The sequence below is a fragment of the Megalobrama amblycephala genome, linkage group LG23 (genome assembly GCF_018812025.1).
Source record: "Megalobrama amblycephala isolate DHTTF-2021 linkage group LG23, ASM1881202v1, whole genome shotgun sequence".
In the NCBI taxonomy this organism is placed as follows: Eukaryota; Metazoa; Chordata; class Actinopteri; order Cypriniformes; family Xenocyprididae; genus Megalobrama; species Megalobrama amblycephala.
Window position 1 is genome coordinate 1810419 of NC_063066.1, and position 27047 is coordinate 1837465.

At 39.8% G+C, this 27047-nt stretch overlaps 2 protein-coding genes across 2 annotated transcripts in view; both read left to right on the forward strand.

Annotated features, from left to right (window-relative positions):
* Nucleotides 1-253: 253 nt before the first annotated feature.
* The window catches only part of ltc4s (leukotriene C4 synthase), a 36526-nt gene continuing 9732 nt past the window's right edge, over nucleotides 254-27047 (forward strand). The window contains exon 1 of the mRNA XM_048175666.1: nucleotides 254-442. The gene's annotated coding sequence lies outside the window, so the exon portion shown is untranslated. The remainder of the gene's footprint in view (nucleotides 443-27047) is intronic.
* On the forward strand, nucleotides 441-25052 carry maml1 (mastermind-like transcriptional coactivator 1). The gene is made up of 5 exons (XM_048175665.1): nucleotides 441-1449; nucleotides 11293-12645; nucleotides 20014-20199; nucleotides 20396-20588; nucleotides 23844-25052. The coding sequence occupies exons 1-5, from the start codon at nucleotides 1120-1122 to the stop codon at nucleotides 24860-24862; spliced, it is 3081 nt and encodes a 1026-aa protein (XP_048031622.1). The 5' UTR covers nucleotides 441-1119; the 3' UTR covers nucleotides 24863-25052.

Consider the following 27047-nt stretch of genomic DNA (forward strand, 5'->3'; position numbering starts at 1 on the left):
AAATACGTTACAAAATACCTTTTAAAGCATATATTTTTAATCTGTAGTGAAATACATTTTAAAAGTAACCTATCTATCTATCTATCTATCTATCTATCTATCAAAAAGCACATTCATTTCCACAGTGTAAAAAGCATGAAAACAAAGCGTTTTAAGCGTGTTTCCCGAGAGCAGCGCATCTGCGGAGGAATGTTTCAGGGATTCAGTGATTGCTCGGCTGATCTGTCACTCACAGCGCGCGGATAAAACAGAGGAAAAAAGAAAAAAATAGTTACAAGATGGCGACCAACAACTGCCCGAACACTGGAAAACAATAGAGACAGCGCAGTGGGGCAGAGTTTACTCCTCTACCGCTCGCTTTCTCGTCCTCTCGTCGAGCTAACCCGGCGGACAGCAGTCGGCTGTGTGTACTTCAAGACTTTTAAAGCGCATTGGGAAGAAAGTGAGTTTATAATGCTTTGTTTGAAGGCTAGTTAGCATCCAGGCTAAGCTACATCCGCAGCTAATGTAACTGTGAGGAGATCAGCTGTTAGCCGCACTGCTAGTTTAAAAGTTACTTTTACATCCAAAACTCGCTTCTAACTCTCTAATTTGGTGTTTTAAAGCTTTTAAACTGGTTCCACACACCACTTTTATAGCCTTTCGTCGAAGCGTTTTAATTTCAACTACGTCTTTTGTCAAACTTCAGCTCTGAGGCGATTAAACTACACGTTTATTTTGAAGTTGTTGCTCGAACAAGACAGAAAAATCGATTTAATTGTGAATATAAAGGCCTAAACGTGAGGTAAATCTTATTTAAAAGGGTTTGACGTTTTCGAAACTTTTCAAACTTTAAATGTCTAACTTCTAAGATGAATAATTTATTAGTGTTCTCGAACTCTTTCATTCATAAAATGGCCGTTTTAACTTCATTCAGGCTTGAATATAGTGAGATTTTTCAGTGATTTTTGTTAAAAAATAAACTTTTTCTGAATACAAGCGTTCGCGTCTGAACTATGTGCCATGTCTTTTGTTGTATAAGGAGGCAGATAGTGATAAAAATGGAGTGTGTTTTGTAAGGACAGGCTCATAAACGCACTCAAACGGCACTGTTAGTATCCAGAGACTTTATAAACGCGGATGATGGCGGATTTCGTGGTGCCGCGGCACAACGCGGTGATGGAGCGGCTGCGGCGGCGGATCGAGCTCTTCCGGCGGCATCACACCGGCTGCGAGAAGCGCTATGAAAGCACGGCCGGGGAGCGGCATGAGATGGGTCGGCAGCAGACCTATGCCCTGCACCAGCGCTGTCTGCAGACCAAGGCCAAGCGCTCGAACAAGCACCGGCAGCCCGCGGCGGCGAGCGCGGACCCGGCGGGGCAGAGAGGGACCGGCGGCGGCGGCTCGGAGCTGGCGGACGGAGGGAGCGGGACGCCCGGGGAGCAGAGCAGAAACAACACGCTGATCGCGGTGAGTGTATGTGAAAGGGGTTTTCAGATGTCTGAAAGATTCAAACATCACATATTTTGATTTATAACCTCCAAACCCGTTACTTTGCTTGTCCTAGATGTAAAGCATTGAAGTGTCAATCAAACTTCTGCTCTAGAAATGCACTGCAGGTGTGTTGAAGTCGCATGCAGCATCAGCAGCGCTGGGATGATCATGTGACCGTGACACGAGCACGCGCCCAGCGCATGTCACATGAGCTCTGTGGTGTGCCACAGATGTTTGAGAGGGGAGATCAATGTGTGATCACCTCATGGCTGTGTTTGTTTTTTGGACTGTGCATTGCATAAACCCTGAGAAAGGCACGTTCAAAGCTTCCCTGTTTCTGGTAGGGATGCACGATATATCGGTATTGACCGATTTTGAATGTTATCGTTATCGGCCCAATAGGAAAATTTGGCCGATATATTAAAGCTGATAAATAATGGATTATTTCAAATGTGCACTGTTCACCATGGTGGTTTTGAATTGCTTGAAATATGATTTAAAATCACTTCAAAAAAGAAAATACAGTTAAGTGCAACATGTGCAGTGCAAGTCTACATAATATTATAATGAGAACATTATAATTGTGTGTTTGGGACATGAATTTTAATGGTGAAACACTTGCTCTCAAATTATATACAAATTTTGATTTAGATTTATCGGCCAATATATCGGTTATCGGCTTTCAAATATAAAGAATTATCGGTTATCGACCGAAATTTTCATGTCGGTGCGTCCCTAATACTTCTGAAGACTTTTGAGCAAATTCAGTTTTATGACATTAATGTTATTGCGTTAAATAAAATGAGCAAAAAATGGAGCACAAACACAACATTTCACAAAAAAACTTTTAGGTTTGAAAATTGTGTATCGACACGTTTAGTGATTGTGAGTGCAAATGATGCTTGCTTTGATATTTTCTATGTAATGCAAAAAAATTATACTTTTTAATAGAGATCGACCGATTTATATGTTCATTTTGAATGTTATCGTTATCGGCCCAATAAGAAAATTTGGGCGATTATATTAAAGCTGATAAATAATGGATTATTTCCTTCAGCTGAGGCACTTCAGATTCACACTGATTGCTTGAAATGTGATTGAAATCACTTCAAAAAGGAAAATACACTTAAGTGCACCATGTGCAGCGCAAGTCTGCATGATATTATAATGAGAACATTATAATCGTATGTTTGGGACATGGATTTTAATGGTGAGACTTTAGTTTTTGTAATCAGGCTCTCAAATTTATATAAAAAATTTGATTTAGATTTATCGGCCAATATATCGGTTATCGGCTTTCAAATATAAAGTTATCGGTTATCGGCTGAAATTTTCATATCGGTGCATCCCTACTACTTTTGTGCAAATTCAGTTTTACGGCATTAATGTTATTGCGTTAGATAAAAATATATGACCAAGATATACAGCACAAACACAACATTTCACAAAAAGACTTTTAGGTTTGAAAATTGTGTATCGACACTTAGCGATTATAAAATGTTCTGAGAGCACATGATGCTTGCTTTGATATTTTCTATTTAATGCCAAAAATTATATACTTTTTAATAGAGCGCGACTATATCGATTTACCAATAGTTTCTGCAATATTTAAGCCGTTATCGGTTTTGTAATATCAGATTTACCGATAAACGCCGCCATCTTGTGGGTGTTTTGAGAATTGCACGCAGGATCGCCCATTACAGCGCATCTGAGGGGAGACGAGACAACGGCGTGCACATGTATACTTACCTGCTTTGCTGCAATTAGTAAACTTAACAGCTATTAGTGCACAAATTAGATGTTACATAAATGCCTGAAATGTAGCTAGTTTATGCAAGCTCACGGAGTCACGTAAGATAATCCGTCATGTCCTGTCCCAATAAAGATGTATCATTGCATGAATTAAATACAGCCATGAATGAGCACATGTTGGAAATAAAAGCGCTGAATTTAATTCTCTCTTGTCTGTGCTCATCATTAGTCTCGTGAAGTCGTCTGCATTTTAAATTTGCATTTTATATAACCATTAATTTGCAAATAAACATCCAAGTAAACACAACTCTATGGAAATGAATTATTTATTATCTCCGTGAGCGATTGCAGTTTGAGTATAGTTCTGTGCAGACAAAGCGCTGTTTATCTATGCATTTACAGATATTTTATAATCTAGAACGCCTACGTCACGTGACCTTTCCAACGTGATTACGTAAGAGCAGAGCAGTGTTCCATCGTTGCTCCTGTTGTGCGTTTGTTTGTCGCGTTTACGATCATGTCACGCCAGTAGAGGCAGCGTAACTATAACGATCAGTCTATAATCCCACCCACTTTGAAGCGGTACTAAACTGCAGTGGGAAAGCGAGCCGTGCCGCGCCGGAGTCGTACCTCTCCGTGTAAAAGCTCCATAATCATCTGACCTCATTTAATCACAAGCAGTGATGTTTTAGTGACTGACCGGTCCTGCCACACTTCAACAATCCGTCTAGATTTGATCTGTCCACCAATCATTCATTCACTCTTTGTAGTTTACATTGTGGGATTGTTGCTACATGCTCATATTAGCTTAGATTTAGTCATTGAGGCTGTGGCTGTCTTGCCAAACAGGAACTATTCTGTGAATCACTTGCTTTTCTTTTAACTATATTTTCTAGGGAATCTCTAGATTTTCATTGATAATTTCTCTTCGAGGATTTTGGATGAATGAACTTTTAATGGAGGGACATTTTCATTTAAAAATCTTTATTTGTGTTTTAAAGAAGAACTAAAGTCTGATGGGTTTGGAACGACATGAGGGAACAAAAATATATAGATGCGTTGCAATTCGTGGATCGATTCTGATATTTTCCGAATGCATCATGATTCTCTTTTTAATCGATTCTGAGCTTAGTTTTTAAGAGCAGATGGCGCTCTAGGCTAGTTTTTAATCTCAAATGCTCATGAAGAAGAGCACTTGTGCGTTCGGCTGAGTCTGAGAAAGTATTTGCACCTCAGAATGCTTTTGACGCGACTGCAAACACTTGTGATTCGCTTCAACCTTTTCGAACTTTATGAATGATTATTTTAGGTTTTAGTGGTGTGTGTAAGGAACTGGAAGGAAGCAGAGTACGGCTGTTTCTAAAGCACGCAGCGCCATCTGCTGTTAAAACTAAGCTCACAATTGATTCGAGAGAGAATTTCGATGGATTTGGAAAATAACAGAATCAATCCAGAATCATTTCTTGATTCGTGATGCATCAATTTATTGTCCCAGCCCTAATGAGGAAGAGTAAATGATGGCAGTATTTTAATTTTTGGGTGAAACTATACTTTTAAGGCTGTTGACGTGACCTGCTAGGGTTAATGACAGCAGTGAAACAAACTACATCGTGTTTCTCAACCGGTGAGTCGAGGCTCAAAAGTTTTTAGTGAGTGTGAAAATGCTGGGTTGATTCAACCCATGTTTGGGTCAAATATGGACAAACCCAACCATTAGTTTAAATTTTTAGACCCAACAGTTGGGTTTGTCCATATCTGTTTGAGGATAATTTTCTAAAACTATATTAAACATGATTCCATTTCTTGAATTGAATTATTAGGATGTGAACCTACTTACAATATATGTCCTATGAGCATGTATGATTCCTCAAGCTGTTGCTTTGGGTGGAAAAATTAACAAGAAATCTCATTTACGTTCACGTAACAATGATATACTTAAAAGTTTTTCGCTTACAGACGACAACGTTGTCAAAACAATCCCTGTTCATCACACGGATCCCTAAAAACGACAAAAAAAGGCTGTATTCTGCTGTCAGGCCAGTAGATGGCGATGTCACTTGTAAAGAAACACTACGCACCTATAAACTGAACACGTAACACGCATGCGTATGACCTCACCGTTTTCACAAATTCACATTTTTGTAGTTTACACAGAGACCATAAAGGTATCGTTTTCAAAAACTTGCACTTTGAAACCCGTTTTCAAAAGTTTTTAGTTGAAAATGTTGTCATGTAAACAACCCCTTAAACTGAAGTAGAGACCAGAGTTCAGGATTGGAATTTTTAGGAATATTAAATATTTTTGCTCATGCTTGGAGTTAGAGGATTTGAACCTACTTACAATATATGTGCTATGAGCATGTATGATTCCTCAAGCCTTATAATTGTTCACCAGGTGGATGGAAAAATTAACAAGAAATCTCATTTACGTTTACATGACAATGATGTACTAAAAACAAAAAAGTTTTCGCTTGCAGACGACAACGTTGTCGAAACAATCCCTGTTCATCACACGGATCCGTAAAAACGACTAAAATCGCTGTATTCTGCTGTCAGGCCAGTAGATGGCGATGTCACTTGTAAAGAAACACTACGCACCTATAGACTGAACGCATAACACGCATGCGCATGACATCACCATATTCACAAATACAGACAATAAAAGTATCATTTTCAAAAACTTGCACTTTGAAACCAGTTTTCAAACGTTTTTGTTTTCAGGCCCCCAAAATGCCCAAAACGCATAAAGTTTTTAGTTGATAATGGTGTCATGTAAACAACCCCTTAAACTGAAGTAGAGATCAGAGTTAAGGATTGGAATTTTTATGAATATCAATAACTGATATTTAATGAAAATTATGATCACTTAATCGCCAACTTTAATGCTGTAATGTGTAATAACTATAAAAATCATGTTCACATAGTTGCAGCCGTAGCCTTTAATGCTCCAGTAGGACCGTTGGGTTAGGTCAGGTGATGTAGAACTGTCTTAATCTCTTAGCAAGTAGGTTATGTTTTGTGTCTGGAGCAGTCAAACTAGTTTCGAGCTCGTTTGGCGTGAAGGCTGCAGTAAGCGTGTCAGAGAGTGGCTGTGGGACAGCGCCGCAGGAGTGTTGGGACGGTCATGCTGACGCCATGATGCTCGGCGTTTAGGATGACTCAGGTCTGCTCACACGCACCCTTCCCCCTGCTCGCCCACACCGCTGACTCACTATTGTTCCCAGTGGCCTCTGCTCTGGACAGCTGCATGTGTCTCTATGCTTTCTCACTTTTCTGCTTCTACAAACCTGGTCATGAGGTGTTTAGATCACCCAAAACTCTATCACTCAACGTCATGTTGTTACAAAACATAAGACTTATGGAACACACGCATTCCATACAATGAGTAAAACATAAGTTGCACGAATTACCATGAAAGAAAGTCAACACTGTTACAAACTCATGTGATTTTTCTTTTTTTTTGGTCATGTAACCCAACTGCAGATGCCTTGATGTTGATGTAGCTTCTTACAGACGGGCTGTTGTTTTTAGTTAACAAGTGCTAATAGAGTGAATCTTGAACATAATGCTTGTGGCGAACTGTAATGCATCTAGATGTTTCCCTTCCCCACAGTATGACTCAACATAACTCACTCTTCCCTGCTCAGCACTTGTCCTGCAACTGGCCTTTCACAGCTTCTAAACCAGAGATCAGGGCAGAAATGCCACCGAAAATATTTTGAGATTTTGTCGATAACCATGATCAGACGAGTGTGTTTTTGTGCTGGTATCTTGTCAGGTTTAGGACTGACTCCGAAAGGTTTTGGTGTTCTTCCTATTTTGTGCAATGGTTAGTTTGCAGCAGTGACAAATTACATTTTCCAATAAGATTTTTATCTCTGCATTTTATCCTTTTTATAAAAGCAATTTTTTTTTTTTACCTAATTAAATGTAGCCTATGCATCATTTATTGTCAAATTATCACATTTAATCAATAAATCCATTTAGAATAAATGAAGAATTACCAATCAAATTAAATTGGTATCAACAAAACCACATTTATTTGCGTTAAAGCCCCTTTTCTCGACATTTTTGCAACATTTGAATTACAGATTTTATGCACTAAAATTAAACCTAAAAAGATTGTTGATACATTTTATCGACAAATGGCATTTCCATCAGCTATATCGCTAAACATTTTAAAGCGCTAAACTTTTTTTTTTTTCATGAAAAAATCCTTGGATGGAAACCTGGCTACTGTTAATGAGCGAATCGAGTCATTTATTCAACCGATTCATTCAGCTGGACTGATTCATTTAGTGACGAAGCACCGCTGTGTGTCGCTCAGAGACTCCAGTTGCTTGGAAGTATTTTCTTTGGCAAAATAGAGCAAAACAGGCAATATTGTGTGTAAAATGTAACTCACTTAATTGTTTATTAAACTGTTGTATAAAATCAATAGCACATTTGCAATTGTGCTGATGTTTGGAAAAAATAACTCTTTGTGTGATTGCTTAACAATACCATATGATATAAATAAAAAAATACTCATACAAAGGCATTTTTATTAGAGTAAATCACGCAGTGAGAGCGTGCACTGTGTTTTTGTTTGTTTGTTTTTTTGCAAAGTGAGGGACGGATTGCACAGTCACGATACTATCATAGACGATATCGCATTTCGCACACCCCTGCTGTAGTTGTCAGATTTGTGTCATTAAATGTGTATGAAGCTAAGAAAGCTTAACTGAAGTTGGTACTGCTTCGTCTTGGCAAAGCGCACTAATAAATGAACAGCTGGTTTGAATTGCACTTGCAGATTTTTGGCCGCTCTCAACCATTAAAGGACTAATTGCTACCTTTTCTAAAGGGCGTTAAACTCTTGTTGGACTTTGCCCCTCGTTTGTAAAGTAGCTGTAACTGCAAAGCGGCGAGTGTAGTGACCTGAGTCTTTGCTCTAGTATTGATCGCTGCGCTCAAACAGCGCTCTCTGCCCTTGGGCCAAAGCCGCCGCTCCCCTCCCGTGCGGTCGGGGGATGTCCATTGTAGCAGGCAGGGCATCAAAGACGAGCCGAGCTCGAGCCATGCATGGGCAGGAATTCGGCACACTCCCGCACCCCTCCGCGGGCCGAGCGCTGACTCTTTTGTTGTGAGATACACGTTCACACACATGGTAATTAGACTCATGTGGCTCGAGCTCTCGGGGGAGGAATGAAGATGGAGGGAAAGTAAGGGCGCAAGAGATTAAGAGACGCATGTCGGCAGAAAATTGCTTTGGGAAGAGTTTTAGCATGTTTGAAAGGACGTATTCGTGGGTGTGCCGCCCAGCGAGGTCGTCTCAGAAAAGTGACTGTAGCCGATACAGAGAGACCAGTTTTTCAGGTTCAGAGACTCTGCAGGTGTGAGGGGGAGTTGACATCAGACGGGCCGCATGCCTTCAGCCGGAGCACAGATCGTCACAGCGCTGCGCACGTCTGCTTGGACGGGTTACAAAATGTTTTCAGACCTCATTCTGTTCCTGTTGAACTGCGCACACTTTGAAATAAATTCTCCTTTGTGTTGTTGTTGCTTCACATCATTCTAAAATCTAGGGCTGGGTGTCATATGAATGAATGATTCAGATTCTTATAGATTCCAATAAGGTAAACAAAAAAAACTTATTCTATGTCTTATTGCAAAACATTTCATTCTAGCTGAATAACATGATTAAAAATCAACAGGGTAAAGAACAATTATACAAGGAACTTTTGCCTTTGGTTTAAAAATATCATGGCAAAAACAACTAATAAGCATTTTTAAAGACTAGTAAATGCTCAGAAATTAAAAAAACAAAGAAATTGGCAATCACACAAAAAAATACAACTGAATAAAGATTGAGAAAGTGTTTTAAGATTTTCAGGTATTCAGGTACAGAAACTAATTAAATGTAAAATTTAAATTTATAAATAAAATATACGTTTACAAATGTAGTTAAAGTAGGGCTGCACGATTAGTTGCACGAGATTGTCATGCGTGTCTCATCAGTAAAGCCGGTTCTGTGATTAGCGGTAAATGTCCATCACCTGCTTTCAAATGGAGCGGCACTTAATATACAGAGCCGTAGTTCGCGGACAAGCTACGCAATATCGTGTTCATAATCGCAGATGAATCGCTTTCGATTACGAACGTGATATTGCGTAGCTTGTCCGCGAACTACGGCTCTGTATATTAAGTGCCGCTCCATTTGAAAGCAGGTGATGGACATTTACCGCTAATCACAGAACCGGCTTTACTGACGAGACACGCATGACAAAAGCATGCGATTAATCGTGCAGCCCTAAGTTAAAGTTAGTAAATTTTCTCTCCATCTTTTGCTGTTTAACGTTATCGAGATGGCAGTAGGAATATTAGGCTGCTGTCACTTTAAGTGACAATATACTGTTATGCGTTTTCTTTGTCAACTGTTTACGTTCACTTAAGACCTAACCGACTGTGTTTACGAGGATATTTTGAGATTTTTTTTGTGTGCATTTGTCCGTTTAAGTGCAAAAAGACGTGGAAGGGAACTCTGTATGAGAGGCGGCTTTCTGTGCGCATGTTTCGGATGAGTGCGCAGCACAGAAAACAGAATTGTTTAAAGTCAGAGCAATCGATGAGGAATTTTAATTTTATAACAAGTATCTGATTCCTGACCTTAAAGGGTTAGTTCACCCAAAAATGAAATTTCTGTCATTAATCACTCACCCTCATGTCGTTTCACACCCGTAAGACCTTCGTTCATCTTCGGAACACAATTTAAGATATTTGATGAAATCCGAGAGACTCGTTTATAGACAGCAATATAATCAACACTTTCAAGGTCCAGAAAGGTACTAAAGACATCGTTAAAACAGTCATGTGACTGCAGTGGTTCAACCTTAATACTTTTTGTGCGCAAAAACAAAACAAAAATAACCACTTTATTCAACAATCTCTTCTCTTCTGTGTCATTCTCATACGTTGTTTACGTCCAGCGCTTCCAGGCTCTACGCCAGAACGCCGACTCATTATTGGCCAGCTCCTGCATCAGCATCACACGCATGCGTCGTGTTGATCACGTGATCGGAGCTGGCCAATACTGAGCCGGCATTCGGACGTAAACATTGTTACTGTGTCACCTGCGTAAGATAATGACAGGGAAGAGAAGAGATTGTTGAATAAAGTCATTATTTTTGTTTTTGCACACAAAAATAATTCTCGTCTCTTCATAACGTTAAGGTTGAACCACTGCAGTCACATGACTGTTTTAACGATGTCTTTAGTTCCTTTCTGGACCTTGAAAGTGTTGATTATATTGCTGTCTATGGACGAGTCATATACCTCTCGGATTTCATCAAAAATACCTCAATTTGTGTTCTGAAGATGAACAAAGGTGTGGAACGACATGAGGGTGAAGTATCCCTTTAAGTATCTGATTCCAGAATTGGAATCGATTTTGGATTCCCAGCCCTATCCAAAACTCCTGTGACCAGAAGGGAAGCTTCCGTTCCAGTGATCTAGCATTTGTGTGCCCATAAATTGTTTGTGGTTTACATGATATTTTTACATTGTGTGGTGTAATTACAACCCCTTAACTTATACAGCACACGGTAGGCCATGTTTCAGATCGGAGAGCAGTTCAGTTTTAAGAGCATGATTCATTCCTAACAGTCTGCTTGTGTAAGCGAATTGTTGTAAAACGAGTTCTTAATTACGATTAATCTACGTAGAACAACTGCATTCTTGGTCCACATGACATTTGCCCTTTTGGTTAGAAATATTGGTAGCACTTTATTTTACAGTCCTGTTCCCCATGTACATACTATGTACTTATTACAGAAATTATAATGACTAGGTACTAACCTTGAACCTACACCTAACCCTAACCCCTAACCCCTGTAGTTACCTTGTATTACTCAGTATTTTAATAGGTAAGTACATGTACTGTAAAATAAAGTGCATCCCAAATATTGCACATCTTTACAAGATGTTGCTTTAGCCTAATGTTTTTTTTTTAATCAAATATAATTATATAAAATAGGCTCATAAATAAGCATAATATAATGCCTAATTTGACTTGTCTTCTCTGTGCAGTTACAGGAGACTGTGAAGAGGAAGTTGGAGAATGCTGGTTCACCTCTTGGCCGTGACCAGGTCAATGGATTCACCGATGGCTACCCGCCCAATAAAAAGGCCTGTGTTGAGGACGCACTAGCCGGTCGTAACGGGGTCTCAAATGGCACCGTGCCTCCTCTTTCACCCATGGACACTAAACATAATGTGAGCACTGACGGCATGATGGCCAATGGGAACCACCGAGCGGTCGGCGCAGAGCACAACGGAGCAGGAATAAACGATAGCGCCGCGTCACGGGGCACAGAGTCCGATTTCCGCCTGAAAGAAATGAAGCAGGAGCCGGTGGACGATATCTTGCCCTGCATACTGCCCACAGGAGGTGCGACCGGAAACAACAGCCTCTTCCCTGACCTCAACCTCGACGATCAGGACTGGAGTGAGATCATGGAGGAGTTCAACCGCTCCGTACCCTACGAGGACATCCAGGAGCTCTTCAGCGACAGCTTCGGCGATCGCAAAGACCCGGAGCTCACGTCCACCGCGGCCCAGAGCTTGATCCCGCCAGATCTGGCGAGCGTGAAGACTGAATTTTCCCCCGCTACGGCTTCCTCTGCCTTCGATCAGGACTCTTGTAACGGTTCACCTCAGGTGAGACCCACTTCATCCGGGCCGCCGCTTCACACCAACTCCCCTGTAACGGCTCCGGCCACGTCGCCAGCCCTGCCGCAGCACTCACAACAGCCCAACAGACCACTCCCAAATCACATGATGCCCGTCCCACCCAAAGACCTGTCCCCCGCGCAGCAGCTGCAGCAGTTAGCAGCACGCGAACAGCAGAGGGCGATATTACAAAGCCAGCAGCATGTGGTTCAGAAGCCGCCTCAACAAAAACCTCAGCAACCGCAAGCGGCGAAATTCCACCAGCAGCCGAACCACTCTACATCTTGGCCCCAAAACGCTCCCAGCCAAAGTCAAATGGGTGGGACCACCAGCCCTTCTTTGTACCCACAAGACTTCCCCAACCCCAAGACCCTGCTCATGCCGAACAAGGGTTCTCCAAAAGCAGGCACTCCGGCCGGGTACATGCAGCCCGGCGGCCACGCCAACATGTTGAGCCACCCAGCAGCGCCCACGGGGCCGCTCGGCCACCCGCCCAACCCAGGGTCCCAGGCGGCCATGTTGGACTACAATAACACTAAACCCCTGTCCCATTATGAGGCCGGAGCGGCAGGCGCACCCAGAGGCCCTCCGACCACACAGAGCCAGAACAAACAGAGCCAGGTCATCCTGAACCTGATGCGACAGCAACAGATGCAGAAGCAGAGGCCGCCCGGCATGAACTTCAGACCAACGCACCTCCAGCATGCTCCGGTAAGAGTACTGAAGACCTCACGTCTGTTGCTATCTAGGGGTTTTAAAGGGTTAGGTCAGCCAGACATGAGATTCTGTCATTTACTTGCCCGCATGTCCTTCCAAATAAGACTTTGAAACACAGGGTTTTAATGAAACCTGAGAGATTTCTGTCCAGGTTACCAAAACTTAATGTCTTAAAGACGTAAAACGAATCCATGTGAATCTGAAGAGATGTGATGAACAGATTTCATTTAGGCTTATTTACATCTAAACAATGATCGACATGCAAACATGGAGTAAATCACATATGCTCAAATGTGTGTGCGATGCACAATAACGGATAAGGTTTTTTCTTGCATGTAACGCACACAAACATGTTTAGCATATGTGATGTGCTTTATGTATGTTTAAATGTGAATAAACTACTAAATTAAATCTGTTCAACACATAAAGCAAATGTATCTCTTCACAAGACTTGGATTAAAGGGTTAGTTCACCCAAAAGTGAAATTTCTGTCATTAATTATTCACCCTCATGTCGTTCCACACCCGTAAGACCTTCGTTCATCTTCAGAACACAAATTAAGATATTTTTGATGAAATCAAGGTCCAGAAAGGTACTAAAGACATTGTTAAAACAGTCATGTGACTGCAGTGGTTCAACCTTAATGTAATGAAGAGACGAGAATACTTTTTGTGCTCAAAAACAAAACAAAAATAACAACTTTAGTCAAACAATATCTTCTATTCTTGTTTTAAGTTCTTTTAGTTTTTTTGCAGTTAATTTTCCAAATGATTAAATAATTTGATAGAATTAAAACAATCTTTCGTATACTACTACTCGTCTACTACTGTGCTAAGTCTATTTATTTTGAACAGTGCTTCCCACACATTGACTTTACTTGGGCGGGCCGCCCAGGATTAATAACGGCCGCCCAAGTATATTTGGAGACACATTTTTGCTTTTATTTTTATCCTCTTGTACTTTTATATCTGCCCAATATAACGAAACCATCCGCGATCGATTAACTAATCGTTTCGTACCTGCTTATGTGTGCGTCAGAACGGTTTACTCCCGCTAACATTCCCACGGGCGCTGCATTTTGCAAAGTCACAAGAGGGCGCCGTTGCGCGTTCTAAGTGATTCTCAATCAATGAAAAGCGCAGATTTTTGCCAAGCGATTGCTAATGAACTCAAGTTGATGAATTATTACAATGTCTACTTTATGGCCTTTATATAAAATGTTTTATACGGTTGTTTTATAATCTGAAGGATCAGCCTACAATAGTACAGACATTTCAAAATAAGAGTCCCGGTGTATTTCAGGCTTGTTTATAATTAAGTCACACGCTACGTTTTTTCTTTTTCTTTTGGGCATTATTGGTATTTTAGTTGCATAATTATATTTAATTTGATTTCCATTTAATTCATAGTAAATTATTGTAGTCTCCCCCACAGGAAGAAAAGACTAAGAACATTATTTGACACACATATTATTCATTATATAAATTTTACTAGTAAAATCTGTGTCCCATTCACTGAGAGAGACACTATATGACAGCAAGGAGAACATAGGAAAAGGAGAACCATTTAAATGCTGTAATTTTGCATAATTTACAATGCATAATATTAGTATGTAATAGTATGCTATGTAATTACAATTAATTTCAATTAATAAAAATACTGTTAAAAATCACATTATTTATTTGTCACATGTAATAGACGATTTTTGTGCCATGGGTAATAGGAGGATTTTTCACCCGGTTACCACCGCAAGTATATTTCAAACCTGTGGGAAGCACTGATGAATATATTGATCTTGCCATGAAAATAGCCTTAGATGCTGATATGACAATATAAAAATAAACAAACAATAAAACAAAATGTGTACATTTTCATATAACTGTCATGGCCCCCAGAATATTTTGTTGCAATATATCAAAAGAAAGAACAGAGCCTCTGTTTTTAATCATTTTATTCTGTCTTCATTCATTCTCTCTTATCAACATTTGTTTTTGTTTTGGTTTTTTTCTACAAAAAAAAAAGCAACATTTTGAAGACTTCGTCCGAATAGGATGATCAGAACACAGATGGAGTAGATTGAGTCCATCAGCACCTCAAAGCTTCAGTCGTTTCCTCTTCACAGTTCAACATTTCATTCAGTAACGTTAGACAGTTTTGATTTACATGCCGTTTAATGTTTGATTGTCATTTATGTGCGTCAGCAATGCTTCTATCGCTTGTTTCTGCTGCTGCTTCACGTGTGTTTTGATCTGGAGATTCTGTACTCTTTCAGGAGATGTGCAATAGCGCCCCCTACCATATAACAATCAAAACAAGGATTCCCAGAAAAACAAATCAATGGCAGGGAAAGAGTTAAGTGCACAAGTATACATCAGCACGGATGCGTATGCTATAGTGCGCGTGGCATGAATTTCATGTCTAAACTGCATTCATTCACAGAAAGGGCTCTTTTGTTTGTAAGAGCTCGGTCACATGTGACATCATGTCAGAACTTGTTTCTGTCTTTCATCTGCTTTTGCTGAATGTCACTGTGGTAGAGATGCTTCATAATGATTAGTAATAATGAGTGGTTACTGATCGCTGAAACTCACATGTTCAAGCTGAGTAGGTCAAGTGTTCTTGTTGTAGATGATTGTGAATGTATTCAGAGTGACTGGTTTTGGTATTTTAGCTTCCAGACTACAGCAGCCTCAAAACATCTGGACACGTAAGGAACAAGATAGTTGTTCAGTGATGTCCTTGACACACCCAGCTGATCTTGTGTCGGGGGGGAAAAACAACTTTTATCTTTTAATTTGTGACATTTCCAAGCGGAGTGTGATCAGCGCTTCTTTATAGTAAGGGAATATATCTAGTATCCACTTCAAGTGCAGTCAGAGACCTTGAAAAACACACAGAAAACCTTTTATGAACTGAATATCTGCTGGTAACTCCTCATCCGCTAACCTTGAAGATAATATTGGCAGCAGGGAGTGTTTCTCTGCTCGAGTGTCAGAGGAAGTAAATATAACTATCCTCAGCACAGAGTTGGATTATTATAACTACAATGAGACATTAAGACACATCCATATAAAGGAAAGTAGAAATGTAATCACTGTAGAGTGAGTTACAGAGAGAAAAAAGAAACGAAGCAGATGTTAAAATGAATTAAAGATGCTTTATGTAACTGTACACACTCACAAATCTTGTAAAACAGTGTGGCGAGACATCCGTGAATGATAACGCAAGCTAAAAGAACACACTACGTTTAATCATAAACATCCGTCTTAATGTTGTCATGAAAAGGAAATTTGTCTTCATCATGAAAAGTGCTCATCTTCTCTATAGTGTCATATATCCGAGTGAAATGCTTCACAAACAAGAACAAATGTAGGGCGGGGCTTGATTTTGTCTGTGGGGAATTGATTGGATGGTTGTGGTTTGCTATTGGTGGATCTCATGTGAGTGACAGGTTGCCCCGCCCTCATCATCAGAGAAGAGAAGAGATGCTGCAAGAGGGAGGAGAAGATATTCTGATTCAAGATTACGAGTAGTGGTCGACCGATATTGTTGTGTTTTTTTTTTTTTTTTTTTTTTTTTTATGGCAAAGGCCGAGACTTAAGAAAGCAGGGTGGCCGATATGAAGCCTATTTATTTATTTGTTTATTAAATATTTATTTTAATATCTATATTTTATATTGTTTATCATTTAAATATGTATTTATTTTAATTTAAATGTAATTATTTATATTTTAATATTTATTTTATATTATAATATTTTTTAAATATGTATTTTAATATTTCATTATCATTTAAATATTTATTTTAGTATTTAAATATTTTAATATTTTATATATATATTTTTAAATTTTTAGTATTTAAATATGTATTTATCATTTTAATATTTATATTTTAATATTTAAATTTAATTTTATTTATATTTTAATATTCATTTTATAATATTTAAATGATAAACATAAAAAATGTATTTTAATATTTCATTATAATTTAAATATTTATTTTTAATATTTCATTTAAATATTTATTTTAGTATTTAAATGTTTTAATATATTTTATATTATATTTTTTTAAAAATGTGTTTATCATTTAAATATGTATTTATCATTTTAAATATTTATTTATTTTAAATATTTCATTATTTATCATTTAAATATTTATTTTAGTATTTAAATATTTTATTTTAAATATTTATTTTATTATTGATTAAAGAGCACTCGGTAATCTGGTAAATTTGTGCACACTGGAAATCATATTTTTTTTTCAAATAAAGACGAGATAACACTAATTTTACATGCAGCACACAGTGAAAATGACAATTATGACATAGCGAGCAACTGAATATAGCACAGCATAGTTTAAAATCAAGAGTTTAAAGTTTATCGATCGCGACAATATCGGCCGATATATCGGTCGCCACTATTGAGGCGCATGAATTTAAAACAATGAAGTGATTTTGATGGTGACTTTAACATTCATGAGTCATGGAGAAACTGAATCGTAGCAATATTCACACCTCAGCAAAACAACACGATGCATAATATAATAAAAATACACGCTGACTGTATTGTCCAGCTCTAGTGTTTTCTGTGTGTGTCTGCAGTGGGCCTCATGCGCCCCGGGGTTGATCAGTGTGTCTGGGTCAGGCAGCTGGTTGCTAAGGAGCAGACAGCCATTCTCTCTCTCTCACACACACACACACACACACACACACACACACACACACACACACACACACACACACACACACACACACACACAGCGGTGGGGGCTGATACGAGTCAACAGAGAAAAGGACAGACAGGGCCAGAGAGGGAGAGAGAGGAGGGGACGACAAAGCCGTCTTTCATGCGTGCTGCCCACCCGCCCCTGGCCGTCGTCCTGCAGAGTATTTTCAGATCAGCGTTTCTTCTGTTTAAATATAGCCGTTTAACCCGTTTGCCTTTCACTTTCTTTCGAGATATCAACTTTTACTTGCACGGTTCAGCGACTTATTGCTAACTCTCTTCTGTAAAATCTCTGTACGCATCTCACTTTTCAGATAACACGGTTTGATGTTGTCACTGACCTCGAAATACCTCTGCTGTGAGTGTTTGTTGTGAAAGGGCGGCTGCCAGCGCTGGCGTCTCTCATTTATTTTTAAACCATCTTCGCCACTGTCTGTAGTCCAGCGCTGAGGAAGCTCTTTGCCTCACAATCAGGTTGGATCGGAGCGGAGATCTGCTGCTTTGATGCCTGAATTTAAATGTGAAATTCAAAGCAGTGAGATCTGAAACATTCAGCTGGTGTGGATTGCATTAATTATACTGTAGGAGGGGGAATCTCACAAAACCTGCCAAGAATGTGTCCTAGTTACACTTCAGCACAAAATCAGGAGGAAGAAATAAGACATTGTACTTATAGCCTAGTTTTAGGTGTTTAGGGCTGTTAATATTTCACACCCAAATTCCCTTCTGTAGTGCAGTGCCATCAACACTGATGTATTAGATCCTTTTCTTGAATGCAAAAAATAAAACCTAAAAAAAACAAATATAAAAAGTTATTTGTGTGTATAAAATAGTGTATGTATATATAATATAATATATGTATATGTGTATATATCACAATTACAAGAACAGTTTTATGAAAGGATTTTTTTTAATGTATTTTTTTGGGGAAAAAAAATTAAAAAGTACGTTTTGTTTTTGACTTTCTTTCTTTTTATTGTGCCCTCTAGTGGCCATGATCCTCTCCTTCTCCATGCATTGTAAAAAAAAAATCCTGTAAAATCTACACCAAAGGTCTTTAACCCTGCTCCTGGGGACCTACTGTCCTGCAAAATTTATTTCCAACCTGCTTCAGCACACCTGCCTGTGATTTTCAAGCGATCCTGAAGAGCTTGATTAGTGGGTTCAGGTGTGTTTGATTAGGGTTGGCGATAAACTCTGCAGGACAGTAGGTCCCCAGGAGCAGGGTTGAAGACCTCTGGTCTACATGGTCAAAAGTTTGGAAACTTTAAGGTTTTTTTTTTTTTATATATATATCTATATAAATATAAATATAAATATAAATGTATATATATCTATATATCTTTTTGAAAAGTCTCTTCTGCTCACCAAAGCAGCATTTATTTGATCAAAACTACAGGAAAAATAGTGAAATATTATTACAGTGTAAATCAGCTGTTTTCTGTGTGAATATACAGTAAAATGTAATTTATTCCTGTGATCAAAGCTGAATTTTCAGCATCATTACTCCAGTCTTCAGTGTCACATGATCCTTCAGAAATCATTTATTTATTTTAATATTTATTTAAATGTATTTTAATATTTTAGTGTTTATTTATTTTAATATTTATTATTTGTATTTTAATATTTTATTATTTAAATATTTATTTTAACATTTTAATTAGAAATAAATTATTTGAAAATGGATTTAAAAAATAAATTAAATTAAACATTTTGTAGATGGCAACTTCTTGATTCTGTAATTATTACAGTATTTTTCTCAAATTAAGAAATTGTTTGAAAAAATATTAATAGAAAGGAAGTAAACACTTAATGTTTTTGAAAAATCTCTTCTGCTCACCAAAGCTGCTTTTGATCAAAACTACAGTAAAAATTCTGAAGGGAATTTTTGGGAACCCCATTACACTTTACTAATATATATATATATATATATAATTATTATTATTATGCAATTTACTGTTTTAAATTGTAATAGTATTTCAGAACTTTTACTGTAGTTTTGATCAAATAAATGCAGCCTTGGTGAAAGAAGAGACAAAAAACACAAAAAAAAACTTAATGTTTCCAAACTTTTTTTTTTTTTTTTTTTTGCATTTTGCATTTTGCTTTTTTGAGATAGGATATTATAGAGAACTGACAGGAAGTGAAGTATGTGTGTGAGAGAGGGACGAGATCAAGAAAGGTGCCCAAGCCGGGACTCAAACTCGGGTCGCCCATAGCGCAACAACACGCTACATATCAGCTCCGACATGAACACCTTAGTTTACTCTAGAAATGGGATGTGGTCACATCCATCCCTGCTAACCTCCAAATATAGTTTGAGTGATCATGTGGTTTGGACCCAATCTGTATTTATCTGTGTCCACTTGAGTTCGGATCATACGAGTCGGATGTTTAACAGGCGTGACTTGAGCTTCCTGTCTCTCTCGGTCAACAACCTAGTGGAAACTCCTTATCCATTACCAGGGAGCTTGAAGAAATAAATATATCTACAAGAAGACCTTTAGTAAGACATATATCCATATAAATGAAAGTAGGTGTACAGTGGGATACAAAAACAAACTCTTGTTCTCCACAGATTGAAGCTTCTGTAGTTTGTAGTGCTGAATAAGAGTCCTCTCTTGCTCTCTCTCTGCAGGATTCGGGGTCATACCCCTCCACCGCTCACGTTCCTGGCCCCGGAAACACCATGACGCCGCAGCCCAGCAGCAACAGCATCCCGGCTAACCATAGTAACACTGCCTACATAAAGCAGCAGCAGCAGATGCAGTTGATGAGCCAGCAGCAGAAGCAGTTCCTCCAGAGGCAGATGATGGCCGAGCAGGTGCCGTTGCTATTTATTGCTTTGATACAATGCCAGCAATAGAAACCGTTGTTGTGTAGTGATAATCATAACTAATTCTATAACTGCTTCCAAAGTGTCTCATTCACAGATCCGCCTCTAGGGGGCAGCAGCCTCACAGGAGTCTGTGGCTCCACTTCATCACATTGTTGAAGTAACTGAAGTGTGTTTGTCTCAGGAGAAGCAGCGGCAGCAGCAGGAACAGCAGCTGCAGAGGCATCTGACCCGTCCACCACCTCAGTACCAGGACCAACAGAACCCGCAGGCCCAGCAGAACCCATTCCAGCAGCAGCAGGTGCCGCAGTTCGCCGGTGTGCCACCCTGCCTGGCCCAGCAGCACCCCTCAGGCTTCCCCGAACACACCATCTCCGGTATTCCCCTTCCTCTTCCTGATCATCAACCTGTGACATGTTAGATCAACAGAATGCATCAGGACACTAGACATCTGTTCCAGACCACCTCCAAATATAGTCTGAGTGGTTTGGAACACGAGACCTCTGTTTTTCTACTCGCGAGAAAAGTTCAGTATGACACGAGCTTCCTGTCTCTGTAGGTCAACACAAGCAGCCTTTTGTTAGTAGTCAACAAACAAGCCCACCTGATTTGCAAGCGTGTTTATTGATAGACTCATTTGAATGGCAGAAACACAGTATGGTTAGTGTGTGGTGAGGCGGTGCTGGCGTTACACTGAACTTTTCATTTATCTGCGAATCTGTGTTTGATTACAGGCGGTCCTTTTCCTGCAAAGTAAGCTTGTAAAATAGATATGAGTTTGGAAAGCAGCCGAGCCTACGATAAGAGACTCGCCTCATCTGAAGGGTTGAGTGTAGAAGGTTGTTGTTTATGAAACTGATCAACAGGAACAGGATGTCCCACCTTTAAATGGTGCTTGATAGTCAAGTCAAGCCTTTCCGTTGCCTGAGGGCAACACTGTGCTGTAAAGGATATTATAACTGGATCTTCAGGTGAAGCATCAGACTAACGTTATGCAGGTCTTCTGCAATCTGTTATTCCTAGGGGTGTGACGAGATCTCATGCCACGAGTCCGTTCACTGATCACACGATGAGACTGTGGCGGAGGATTCGTTACACAGCAAAGCCTGACAAATGTCTGATCTTGTAGAATTCGCTCTCATCATCGCCGCTCCCTATTCACAGATTATGTGAGATTACGAAAGCGAAAGTAAAACGCGAGCGCGCAGTATCAGTATCCCACGTTTTGGAAGCGGCTCCCTGTTGCATGCAAATATCTCCCAATATGAAAGCTATCTTAGGCTGGGCTGTGTTGTTGTAACCTTGTTGTAACTCTTTATCATGCTTAAAGAAGAAAATTGGTCTCTATTTGCACTTTGTATATTATGATTATGGTTGCACTTATTACATGCAGAGAAAACTTGTTCATTTTTAATTATACTGTTTTTTTTTTTATGATCAATTTGTGGAAAGGATGTCAAAAGGTGTAGAAGCTCATAAATCGTGTATAGTTTTAAGGTCTGAAGAGACTCATATGCAAGAGAGAAGTCAGTTATGTTTGTCAAAACCTTTTACAGTGCTTGTCTTTTACTGCATATTAGGGCTGGGTAAAACAAATAGCGATTTCTCGATTTTAATCGATTCTCATTTTTACGAAACGACATTGATTCTTAAATCCCAAGAATCGATTAGTCTAGTCTGTTTTCAGTTGATGAATGAGCAGAATATGTAGCGCCTCCCATCCAATAAATCGCAATAATCTTTGTGCTTTTACTTTTGATATGAAGCAAAGTCTCAGATTTCAAATGACGTCCATCTTATTATGAGATTCAAAAAATAAATACCGTTTTGGCGCTGTTTAATGTGGCGTGACAGATCGCTTTAGCGCCTCAGTTAAAGAGAAGCATGTGATCATCCTCTCCTCCGCTTTAATACCAGTTACAGCGAAATAAACATGCATGAACATCTGAAGGTATGTTAAAATATACAGTACAACTTACTGAAATCCGTATCATGTCTCGTGTAATCGCTCAATCAGTGCTTCAACCTCGGAAAGACTCAATAAAACAGCTTCAATGTCACGTGACGTCACATTTACCTCAGAAAAACATATTCAGTGACCATAAACTCATTAGTCAGCTAGAAAAGTGCTCTAGAAAGATAAATATAGCTATGCACCGTTACATATTCATTAATATTCTTCAATATTCAATGCATATTTGAATAAATCATTTATGAGCCGTGATTTAAATGTTTATATTTCAAAAAATGAATTGGAATAGAAATATGATTATGTAATTCTAAGCTTTATTTATAATAAAAACATCACTGAGTGTAATTTAAGTGTTTGTATATAAATAAGTTAATTTAACCTTCAATATTATTATAGTAGTACCAGCTGACTCTCATGTGTAGTTTACAGCATTAGTTGAGAGATTTTCCTCTAGAAAATTTGCCATGTACTGCTACTGAAATACTACATCCAAAATAATCAACATCGAATCAAATCGTAATCGAAAGCATGTGAATAGTAATCGAATTGTGAAAATTGTCAATACCCATCCCTACTGCATATGATAATTCATACTCAAAGTAGAACTGAAATGACATTCATTACTAGATGATTAGTTAAAACATTTTAAATGCACCTGAAGACTCTTTTTCTAGTCATGTATTTTGTCACTGAGGATTTCTTAAATACTAATTATTCTTCTTAAACCCACTTCCTCTGCCTACACTTGAGAGCCACGCCCACATCTCAACATCCAATCAACAACTGACACAAGACCCATCCTACGTATTGTCTTTTTCAATAATCCGTTACGCTCGGATGTATGGCACTATCAGGAAGAACAGATCTGTGGCTACTTCAGTACTTAGTCACAGTTCACCCAAAAATTAAATTTCTGTCAGTAATTACTCATCCTCATGTCATTCCAAACCCGTAAGACTTAAGTTTGTCTTCAGAACACAAATTAAGATATCTAAGAGCTTTTTGATCCTCTATAGCAGGGGTGTCCAATCCTGCTCCTCGAGGGCCACTGTTGTGCAGAGTTCAGCTCCAACCCCAATTAAACACAGCTGAACCAGCTAATCAAGGTTTGTTTTTAAGCATACAGGAAACTTCCAGGCTGGTGTGTTGTGGAAAGTTGGAGCTAAACTCTGCAGGACAGTGACCGAGTTTGGACACCCCTGCTCTATAGACAGTCTACGCCAGTGGAGTCCCGGAGGCCCCCAACACTGCACATTTTGCATCTCTCCTTTATCTGACACACCCATTTCAGGTCTTGGTGTCTCTACTAATGAGCTGATGATCTGAATCAGGTGTTTGATTAGGGAGACATGGAAAACATTCAGTTTTGGAGAGGCTCCAGGACTGTGGTTGGGAACCCCTGGCCTACGCAATTGACACTTCTTTATTTCCCAGAAAATTTGTTCTAAACTGCTCAATTCATATGGATTAATTTTACAGTCTCTTTATGAACTTGTCAAATGGAGGGACAGAAATCTCTCAGATTTCATCTTTATTTTCATTCCGAAGACAAACAAAAGTCTTACAGGTTTGGAACGACATGATGATCTTTAACTTTGAAAATTAAACGGATTAAATATTGCTTTCTTGTTCTAACTGTGATTGTGGTTTACTGTTTTAGGTGCATCTCAACCAATAGGAAATGTCAACTCTCTCAGTGGCGCCGCCCCCGGAACGCAGCGGATGTTCCCTCAGACGCAAGGCATGATGGGAATGGGGGTGGGCCAGAATGCTGGCCCAACCACTGGTCCCTCTCCGGCTGCCAGTCAAGCAGACATGAGCCTTCCATCCTGTGCAGGCGGTCTCGACGTGCAGCAAGTCCTCTACGCCAACATGCCCATGCATCCCTCCCATCCCAACCAGCAGAGACCACAAATGTCCGCCATGTCTGCCGCTTACCGACAGAACGTTCTGGCGGCCCAGCAACAAGCACACTTGAAAAACCAGCCCAATGCTGCCATGATAAAGCAGCAGCAGCTGGCCCGTCTACCCAACAGCATACCCAATGCCATGGCTAATAGCATGGGCTCTGCTATGCCAACCAGTATCCAGGGTGCCTTGCCCACACAAGCCCAGTCCTGGCAGCAGCAGCCGCCCCAGCAGCATCCAGGTCTCCAGCCCGGCTCTGCTAACGGAGGCATGCCAGCAGGTTTCCCCAACTCCGGCTTCCACATGCAGTCAAGATTGTCCAAACTTCCCAGCAACACCCCGTTTCCTCAGGGTGCCATGGGAAATAGTGCGGCAGGTCGAACCTTGGCAGGCATGAACCCTGGACAGATGATGCCTAACATGAACCAACAACGGACAAATATGCCCCAACAACTGCCCGCTCCCGGCCAGCAGACGGCCCAGCAGGGGCAGCCGCAAGTGCCGCCTCAAACCCAACAGGTTCTGCCCGATTTGGGGCCCTTCAGCCAGCCACAGGCCGGACCCAACCGCACCGCTGGACTTCAGTGCAATCAGACTTATCAGCTCAACAGGACAGCCAATCAGCAGCTCCAGTTTAGCTACAACGCCCAGTCGGGAAGCAGCTTGTCTGGATTTCCTGCCGAGACTGACCTGGTGGACACTCTGTTGAAGAATCAATCGACTCAAGAGTGGATGGACGATATAGACGAGCTGTTGGCCAGTCACCAATGAGTGATAACGTAGCCAATGCTGGTGCCTTCGGTAGAAAACATGAACGTCCGGTTTTGGATGTTACTGCTCGTATCACGGTCAGATCTGCTGTGTTCTCTATTGAATATGTATATGGTGTATATAATAGAAGTCGAGTAGAGCACAGAGCCTGCGTCACTGAAGTATTCTCTGGACTGGAAGTTTCAAAGAGGGAAACGCTCTACTACTGAACCTGTGGCTCAGTAAAACCACTGAATTTGAATGAGTGTGCGCTCAGGCACACGTTCAGCCATTCATACGGTTGTGTTGCCTATGTGTAGGCAAGAGGAGGGTCTCTTCAATGTCAGGAATGTCTTGACACGCTTCCACAGGCCTTAAGTTTGCACTCTTGAAGATGCACAATATGTGATTTAGAGTAAAAGAGTCGAAAGCAATAGTTCACCCAAAAAGTCATTTGCTTGCCCTCAATGTCGGTCCAAAGCCATATGACTGCTATTACTTGGCCGGTCATGCTCCTGTAGGGCCACCTTCCAAGATGGAAAACATGTTCATTATTCATTAATTATTACTTCATTAATTAAACTGCTTTGGTGAAGAGCAGCTAATTTGTCTTGACCATCTCCTAACCCAAAAATGAAATTTCTGTCATTACTCACCCTCATATCGTTACAACCCCATAAGACCTTCGATCATCTTTGGAACACAAATTAAGATCCACGTGACTGCAGTGGTTCAACCTTAATGTTATGTAGCAATGAGAATACTTTTTGTGCACAAAAACAAAAAAATAACGACTTTAATTCAACAAATTCATCTCTCCTGTCAGACTCGTACACAGTGCAGCACTTCCGTGTTTGTCCGAATGCCGGCTCATTATTGGCCGGCTCCTGCGAACAGGCATTGGCCAATACAGAGCCGGCGTTCAAACGTTGCAACGAAAATGGCGTAAGAGAATGATGAATTTGTGCACACAAACAAAACAAAAATAACTTTATTCAACTAAGTATTCTGTTCGCTTCATAACATTGTCACGTTCACTATATTAACTATTTTGCTTTCTGGAACTCGAATGTGGTAATTTTGTTGCTTTCTATTGAGGATAAAAAACCTCGGATTTCATCAATGATATCTTAATTTGTTCTGAAGATGAACGAAGCTGTGGAATGACATGAGTGTGAGTAATTAATGACAAATTTCATTTTTGGGTGAACTAACCCTTTAAGGGACATTTACCCGACACAATTTCAAACTAAAAATTACATTTGGGGGCCTGAAATCGCGAAGTTTTCGATATCATCTGCGTGTAAACTACAAAAAAGCGAGTTTGTCAAAACAGTGACGTCATGCACGTGTGTTACATGTTCAGTCTACAGGTGCGTAGCGTTTCAGTACAAAGTGACATCGCCATCTACTGGCCTGGCAGCAGAATACAGCGTTTTTCGCATACAGACAACAACTTTGTCAAAAATGATTAAAAGAGACTTCCGTTTGAACGGGGATCGTTTTGATAACATTGTCGTCTGTACGTGGAAAAACGCTGTATTCTGCTGCCAGGCCAGTAGATGGCGATGTCACTTTGTACAGAAACAATACGCACTGATCATTCGTCGCACCGTCTCCTTTTTATGTTCCGCTGAAAGCGGAAGTCATATGAAGAGTTTGGAAAGACATTAGGGAATAAATTTTAATTTAGGTGAACTGTCGCTTGGCGTACATGGTTTGTTCCACATGGATAGTTTTGCATTGACTAAATTTAGGAACTAGATGCTTTAAGATGCGTTTGATCAAGTCGTGACGGCTTGAAGGAGTGTAGATGAGACGTAATAGTGAAGAGGAAGAACATTTGATCTGACAAACTACAATTCTCCAGTGAAGGTGGACTTACACGTTCATATGTTACACTACACTTTAATATTTCTTTTCTGGAATTTGAACGGATTTGGTAAGAGGGTTAATATTCCTGCTTGTTTTCTCCCTCTGATGTTACATTAAGGGGCGTGGATCCTAACCGCGTTACCTGAACTCTCGCTTCATCCCACATTCTGTGACAGGATTTCATGTATATTTATATTTGTTTTGTTTTTTTTTGTATGTATGCAGTTTCTATTGTTCAGGAGAAGATAGATCTTATTTTTATATGTACATTGTTGCAAATTTTTGTAAGTATTTTATACTTTTTATTATTGTTCTCTGTAAAACGAGAGTA

Excerpts from the sequence above, each read along its gene's own strand:
- maml1 (XM_048175665.1), top strand. The coding sequence starts at position 1,120 with ATGATGGCGGATTTCGTGGTGCCGCGGCACAACGCGGTGATGGAGCGG. Across the intron at positions 20,200-20,395 it reads GGCAGATGATGGCCGAGCAG|GAGAAGCAGCGGCAGCAGCA; the intron begins GTGCCGTTGCTA and ends TGTTTGTCTCAG. Across the intron at positions 20,589-23,843 it reads CCCCGAACACACCATCTCCG|GTGCATCTCAACCAATAGGA; the intron begins GTATTCCCCTTC and ends TTACTGTTTTAG.